General features: G+C 38.6%; 1 protein-coding gene across 10 annotated transcripts in view; it reads right to left on the bottom strand.

Annotated features, from left to right (window-relative positions):
• The window catches only part of Msp300 (Muscle-specific protein 300 kDa), a 280,129-nt gene that overhangs the window by 64,834 nt on the left and 207,162 nt on the right, over positions 1 to 8,133 (bottom strand). For all 10 annotated transcript variants that reach the window (XM_089635781.1, XM_089635784.1, XM_089635785.1 and 7 more), the window contains 4 exons: positions 1,531 to 2,341; positions 1,129 to 1,287; positions 827 to 1,039; positions 474 to 734 (listed from right to left, as the gene is read on the bottom strand). In XM_089635781.1, the coding sequence (XP_089491907.1) occupies positions 474 to 734; positions 827 to 1,039; positions 1,129 to 1,287; positions 1,531 to 2,341 (1,444 nt within the window). The remainder of the gene's footprint in view (positions 1 to 473; positions 735 to 826; positions 1,040 to 1,128; positions 1,288 to 1,530; positions 2,342 to 8,133) is intronic.

The following is an 8,133-nucleotide window of genomic DNA, read 5'->3' as shown; positions in this document are numbered from 1 at the left end:
ATCGGGACCACGTTTTAAGGACAAAACTACTACTCGTTGTGTGTACACAAACAAACAATCAATAGCTAATCAATCAATCAATCAATCAATCGCTAGCCACATTAATCCGTTCAACGGAAACAGTTATTCAATGTGAATATCTTAAATTTTTAAGATAAAAGAGAAATAAATTTTGAATAAGAAGTCTATACTTTGCAATCAAGAATATCGTGAAAATATATCGTTAAATGTCATAAAATGAAGAAAAAAACATGTCTGATTTGCTGATAGGTAGTTTGTAGATGTATAATGGGATGGCCAAATTATAAATGTAATTAATATCCTGATAAGTGAAACATCTCAAAAAGCCTTCCCGACTCCCGGGGAACTCGGTCGACCGCTGATGGTTTCCATATTCAGGGAGTCGCATAGACACGTTTGAGAGGTGTCGCCAACAATTGAAGGGAACATGATGCGTGGCGCAGAAGACATACCTGCTGTTCGTGCTCTGCGTGGTCCCGATCGCGGGGGCTGAAGTTAGGCGCCAGCGCGGCGCGCAGTCTCTGCTCGGCGTGCAGCACGCGGGCACGGAGCTGCTGCAGCTCGGCCGCGTGCGCCTCCACCTGCGCGTGAGCGCGCTCCAACTGCTCGGCCTGCTCCCGGGCCAGACCGCCTACCCCGTCCAGCTCGCTTCCGAGCTCGGCGGCCTCGCGCTCCACGGACTCGTCTCCGCCTACGCCAGACCTGAAGTGCACCTGTGGACCAATCGCAAACAGTGTTAGCATCTTACCACATTTAAATTTTCCACTGTCTAATGAATCCCCGAAACAATTATACACCAACTCACATTCAACTTGTCAATAGATAGAGATATTTTGGTTTTTTGGATTGAAATATCACCCAAAATTTTTTCTCTCAATGTCAGTTGATCTCTGAGCGTCTTCTTTTTGTTCTGAGGCGACTCGAGGGTCGAGCGGGTCTTCTCTATCCAGTGTCTGATGTCTTTCATTTTCTTCTCACACTGTTCCCATTCCTCGGAAGTTTCCTGAAGCAGCGCGTTCTAAAAATATAAAGGATTGTGTAAATGCACGATCTAATCAGATAATACAATAATCAATTATTATTTTACCAAAAATTTATCAATATTACTTTCTCCATGAGCCGAACTTCAACCTCGGCTTTAGCGGCTTCCGTAGCTTCCAATATTCTGGGCAGTTCTCCAACACTTGCTGTTTGCTCGATGTATTCCAATTCCTTGGCCATCTCGCTCAAGTTCTTCGTTTGACCCTTACAACTTTTCAGCGTAGTCTGCGAAGAAAACATTTCAAATTAACTTTCAATGAAAAAACACATAATCGAAAACACTCGGCAGTCATATTCGTTATTGATAACCACCCGCTCGCAACTCGCGAGATTGAATGATTTGGTAGTTCAGTTATGCGCATGCGCTAGTGTGGAACAAAACATGTTATCGCGGTATTATAAAACCTCGATAGTGGGTGTTATCAAATAAGGAAAACAACAAAGCGCCATTAGTGATAAGGGGCATACCGTGTACTCGTTAAGCTTGTGCCTGGTATCCTGCAGCGTAGTCAGTTGTAGGGGGCGCGCCAGGAACTCTCTCTGCTCCTTGACCCACTCGCAGACTGCTTCATTCAGAGCCAGGAAGCGAGCCCAAGCGTCCAAACAGTCGCCGACTTTCTGTTTTTTCTCTTCGAGCCAAGACTTGACACGGGACAGTTGTTCCGTGAGGTTATTAATCGTTGATTGAATTAATTCCTTTTCGGCGTCATCGTGGCTGTTGTCGATGATGGTTCGGCCATTGTTGGTAAGCCGCTCCAGCTTGTCAGCGATCCCTCCAATCTCAGACTGTATCTGCTGTAAGTTCTCCTTGAGCACCTGCGGCTGCGACGCCCTATCCTGGACCTTGAGCTCCGCCTTCTGCAACCACCCTTGAACTTCTTCGACATCGGCGGCGTAATCTGTGCGGACGGTCCTCGCTCTCTTGAATTCACGGTCCTTCTCGTCCATGGCGCTGGTCAGCGTTTCTGTCAGAAGTTCCAAGGCGGAAAGATCCTGAGTCAGATCTGACGGCACCGACTGCTGTCTATCGTTGTATTTCTTATTTGCTCCCGATATAGACGCTAAAGATTCTTTTTTAGCTTCGTTTACACTGTCTTTCAATTTCGCTAAATCACTTTCGAGAATCTTTTGATTTTCACCAAACACTTTGAAGTCTTTTACTTTTACAAGTAATTTGTTTATGAGTTCCACTAATGCAGCGATGCGTTTCTGCGTCTCAGCGATTTCGGCGATTTCGTCTTCAGCTTTCTTCAGTCGGCCAGTCAATAGTTTCAAGAGCCTGTGAACAAAAAATAAAACATAAATACGTATTCCACCTTTTAAAGTTTCGTCTCAACGTTGAATTAAAGTAAAGTTGACTTTGATTTTAAATAATAGAAGACACAAGCGGAGTATAACGTTTGGTAGAGTCAATTCTTCGTTGAACACTATTTTTGTTTTGATATAAATAATGCGCCAGAGCGCGAACTAGCGTTTGCCAATGTTGATATCGTTTAAAAATAGCGCCTGCGGGAGAGGGAGCTTCCACCGTACTCGCAAGACGACGCTGAGGGTCGAGCTCGGGAAAACAAGGATATAAATATGCTGGCTGTAGTTGTAAGCAAAGCTACCGGTTTCAGTTTTTTTTATGAAAATAAAATGCGAACCGAATCTAGACGCGGCTACGTACATGAGGAGCGCTCTGAATTATATTTAAAAAGCTTATAGAAACTACAATGGCGCAATAATATTATTTCAGAATTTTTTAAGAGTAGGTACGGGTACTGGGGTTATGTCGACGAAACAACAATCACGAAGTGAAACGCAAAAGGTAAACAGATCGATGACCGACAATGAGAAAGGTTAGTGGCAGTGGCAGTGGCAGCGTGGTGTCACACCTCTAGTGTGTTGGCTCGTCGACTCGTCTGTACGCTAGGATCCTTCCGCCGTCAGTAGCAGCCACCCAGTGGCGGGCCGCCGCCGCGACGCCCGGCGCCAGGCACCCTCCACCCGCCACCCGCCACCTCCCCGGGGTAAATATAGCGGCTATACTCCGCGTCTCGCTCACCCATGTACGCCACTTTCTCAGCTGTCATTCCTATTCGATTCACTGCATACGAGTTCCCTCATTTATGCTAAATGCCGGTATTTACATATGCCGGTAGGTATCTATACCCTAACTCACATCGTCTCGCATTAACTTCCAAACCCAAACAAACACTATTAATAATTGATAGTTTCAAGAGAACACAATGCTGCCACGATAGCTATAAAAATCAAAAAATAATTCGTCATTTATTTATCGCAAGGAAAAAATAGCACGTCGAAAAGAGTGCTAATTGATCTCTTCCGTCAATTCATTATGGCGACCGAGTAGATTAATAAACATACATTTCCCTAAAATTATAGAAATTAACCTAAAACAATTTAAATTATAATGCTCGTGCTAGCTAAAGCGAGGTTCGATTATATAAACCGAAATAAGTAACTTTATAACAGTTTGGTATAGTGGAACGGGATTTAAAAAACGCCGATGCAGTTCGTTTCATCGGGAAGAAGCAATCGATACTAAGCACTTTATTACCTTACCAACTTTTAGACTTTACCTAACAGTAAAAAACATACAAAGCACACTTAATTGAAAGTAAAAACGCAAATTAAATACTTTACTGCCCCACAGAGGTGAACAAGAAGCGAACATTCCGGGAATTGCATAATATTACATTATATCATCGTCGTGAATAATTGCACTCAGCTTTTCTGATTCATCTGCGAGAGGAAAAATAACTCGTGAGAATGAGTATTTCTTCAGTTGAGGGAATAATAATAACGTAAAGTATGGAACTACGTGTCACCGCCGCCGGACGAAGCCAAGAAACCTTCGGAACTAACAATAGACAGAAAAGCTCGCAGACCGGAAAGCCAGAGCTTACGAACAAATACCAAATATCCATGGAGAATATCTATTTAACAGAATTGTATCCGAATATTGTCTAATCTAAAGCGATGTAGTAACTAGTAACCAAGCGAACACATATGTGCTGTGTGAGGGCTAAGTATTATTCTAGTAACACGGAGTGACATCATTATTAAATAATAGACGAATTTAATCAAGTTCTATGTAATTTACAAAATAGCAGATGTCCGAAAAAACAATTTAATTGAATACGGAAATCTGTAGTCTTTTCTGCCGATTGTGCTACTTTATCACATATCATATCCAAAACTGAACTGTTTTGTTTTTTATGTTTGAGAAGAAGATGAAACGTTCAATAATACTACATGGAGAAAAGAGATATAAATATTATAGTGTATTATAATGTGAGAAAAATTACTATTGCTAATTGGTTATGAATCTCTTAAAATTATTGGTAATCCAGTTGAAAACGGGATTCTAGGCCTTACGAATGAATTAACAAGTTGCCTGGTAAACTTTTAGTAAATTACAAATATATGTTGTCGATGTTGGAACACGTGTTATCGATATTGAAATCGTGATAATATATTCATAATTTACTAAAATATTATTATGAAACCTGTTAATTCTTTGAGGCCCGTAATCCCGTTGTTAACCGGATTACCAAAGAGATTCTTAATAAATTAGCAATACTCATTTTTCTTCGTATATCTACTTTTATCAAAAACACATTAACACCTCAGTTCACTAAACACTATAATATTTGTATCATTTACAGTACACATCATTATACACAATCTATGTACCTACACAATAATATGATATGTAAAAGGAAACTTTTATATTATAATTGAAATAAAGATGAATAAAAACAACAAAAAAAAAATGACTGTAAATTAAATAGAAATAAAAACAGGGCACCATAAAGATAAAAAATATGTATTTAAAAAAATATATTGAATCATCAAAAAATAATATGCATTTTTCCTTGTGCTTTTCTAATTCTCTGGTTTTCCTATTTTCTTGTGCAATTGTTCGTGTGCTTCTGGTTTACGATGTAACGTGAGGATGAGAGTATTGAAAAGCTCATCGTAGTAGACAATGTTCCTGGAAAGAAAGCAGGAGGGGGTGGTGGGGGAGGGTTGATTAACCCCCTACCCTTATAGACGGGCCAGGAGAAGGAAGTTACCGTAACGAGACTGCACGAGGCAGGGAAAATAACCTATCTTTTTACTACGGCAATTCATTGTAAAATAAAAGGCTGTGGTTTTGTTCGTCTAACAACTGTGAAAAACGCAAAATTTTGAATAATAATTCGTTATAAGGCAGATTTAGCGAGCATAAATAAAATAGAAATTATAAACGTCAAAATTGATACAAAACTGTATTCAAGAGGGGGACATAAGTAACTGGAAGTTATTAATAAAAATCACCAAACTGCGTAAAAAAAAAATTTTTGTACATAAGGAAGAATTGGCGAATATTTTAAAATTAGAAATTAAATATATAGGTGTACTCCCAAGTAGGTAGGTATCTATGTAGGATAGCGAGAATTGTTTACATAATTTGAGTCGTAATTGTAATTTTTAGCCAAGATTTTCGATTGGATTTCGTTTGGTCGTTAGTGAGAAGAGAATACGATAATTTCCCAGACTTTATGGATGTATAATTTTACAGTCGAAAGCGAATCTAAACCAAAAATTTTGATATATTTATATCGCGTTACCATTGTACAAAGTTGGTTACTTTTCAATCCCAACTTAGACATTGCTGAATGTAGAGTAGACCAAGAAGCCCGGCGTACTCTGTTCCGTAAAGGCGAAAATCCTGTAAACTAAAGTTCTCCGGGTATTTTCTTCCCCATTCACTCTTTTCTGCTCACATATAAAAAAGTTTATCCTTTTTCCTAGCTGCCTCGTTACCCCGGCATACTACTAAGTAGCGTCGGTTCAGAATCCAGAGATCACCAATCTGATCTGATCCTGGAGGGCGTGAACTATGATGAATGCAGAAGACTCGACAATCTTATCAATTAGTCACCTAACTACTACAACTATACCGACTAGATGGTCCCCAAGCCAAGAGCGTCCTGCTGGCTTCCCTATAAATACACCGTCACTTACACATATAAGTGGGACACGATTAATTATAACTTCTCCAACGCATTCTTCGGCTAAATTTAGAAATGTGAGAAAACATTGCGACTGCCGACAAAAAAATGGCGCTTAGATAATGAAGAGCACTGAAAGATATGAACGAGTACGTCAGAAGAAGATTTTTTTTAAATGGCGTTGATTTGTTACAGGAGAGCTAACGGGTCGGAAGCGTTTTATACATTTTTTTCTATGTATGACAAATCATCATTATTGAAGCGATGAAGATTTAAGAAATATTAAGTACCTACCAAAGCAATTTTATTTTAAATCAAGTACCTATTTGATGAACAATAAACATACGGAGCATAAATGATTGATAAAAATGTATTAAACCATAATAAACGATAAGAATTCATGACAATTCAAATATTGGAGTAAAATTTCTCTATTCATTTTCAGAAAACTTAGAAATATTAATAATTGTTTTAAATATTTTAAATTACACATTAAAAAAAAACACTGAAAATTTTAACTGTATAATTCTTATTATTATTATAACAATATGTGAGTAAGTGTATAACATACGCGAGCCGAACTGCCGAACTGAACCTCAACTTCGGGAAAGGAACGAAACAACCGCAAATGCTTCGTTCCGATTCGTGGCTCGGTTCGCGTTTCGGTTCACAAATATGTGCGTACCATTACATATTAATAACAATAATAAAATAACACACCCCCATACACACAAAGATCAGCTTAAATTTTATGGGACATCGACAACGAAAACGAATTGAGTAAAATCGGCAAGGAAAATGGGTAGATAAAAATCGATGTTAGACCAGGCCGTCTTACATCATTATCGTTACTAGTTACACTAGCTATATCGTTAAACAGCTGATTTATTTAAATTACATACACGTATATACAAATAAAGAAACATGCTAATGGCTTATCATCACACACATAGATATGCTCTACAGCTTAAAATGTCCAACCCACAGAAAGCATTTGAGTCTGTCAAACTGTCAACTGAGTTGCTATTTCGTACCACTTTAAAGGCTAATGACCTCACGGGTCTGATCAGCTGATCAGATGGCTGTTGTAACCTCACTTAAGTGACATAAAACTGCATTTTAAAGAATAACCTTGGAGGGGAGGAGGCAATCTCTTGAAGAAGAACACATCAGGAAGCCAGCGTAGACAAAGGGTAAATTACATCATAGTGAGAACATGGACAACGTGACAATGGAGGTTAAAGCGTTCTCCATCCACATTTTATATGCCAAAACTCCGATTGCGAGTTGCTCAACTTCTACAAGAAGGCAGCACCTGATGATGATGATGGGCATACTACCACTTGTAAAAACGGTTCCAAAAAGTTTGTAATCAGAGAATTTGTAATATTAAACTTTTTGATTGAAACAGCCATAAAAGTGCCCTGAAAACTTTCAGTACTTTTCTTCACTTTGATCAAAGTTCCAAAACTTTTCTTGTCGTGCAATATTTGGATAGTAAACAGTTGTCTACATTTATAAGTTGTTCAAAGACAGCCATTTCCGCGTTTCCGGCTAGACATTAGTGTTGGCACTAAGACGCCACGTGTCCACAGTTTTAACTCGACCCAAGTCGCGGAGGACTGACCTTATTCACTAATCTCTTTCGACCAAAACAACACGGAGACGTGGGTATATACTACATAGGTATAATGTAAAATTATCACATAGATAAATATATATATAGACTCGATAGAAAAATAAAGCATGAACTGCAAAAGATGTGTAATTTTTATATCACGCGTCGGCTGATTCGTCCCAATATTATTGCATGAGTTTTATAACGAACGTGTTGTCAACAACTCAATTCAGATAATTACATGGCTATTTTTGCTCGTCTACAACTATAAATGCTTCTTTTCAATCTCACTGTGTGCAATATGTGCACAAACAACCTATTTAGATCAAGGTATTATAAAATAATACAAAAAATATTACAATATTGCCTTTGTATCAGATATATAGTGAAAAATCATGCACGAAATGGAGAGAGTTCTTTGATAAATGCTACGAGGATACTTTTCAC

This window comes from Hesperophylax consimilis, chromosome 9 (genome assembly GCF_061612785.1).
Source record: "Hesperophylax consimilis isolate HC1 chromosome 9, BYU_Hcon_1.0, whole genome shotgun sequence".
NCBI classification, from domain to species: domain Eukaryota; kingdom Metazoa; phylum Arthropoda; class Insecta; order Trichoptera; family Limnephilidae; genus Hesperophylax; species Hesperophylax consimilis.
This window is presented reverse-complemented; position numbering and strand designations above follow the sequence as displayed.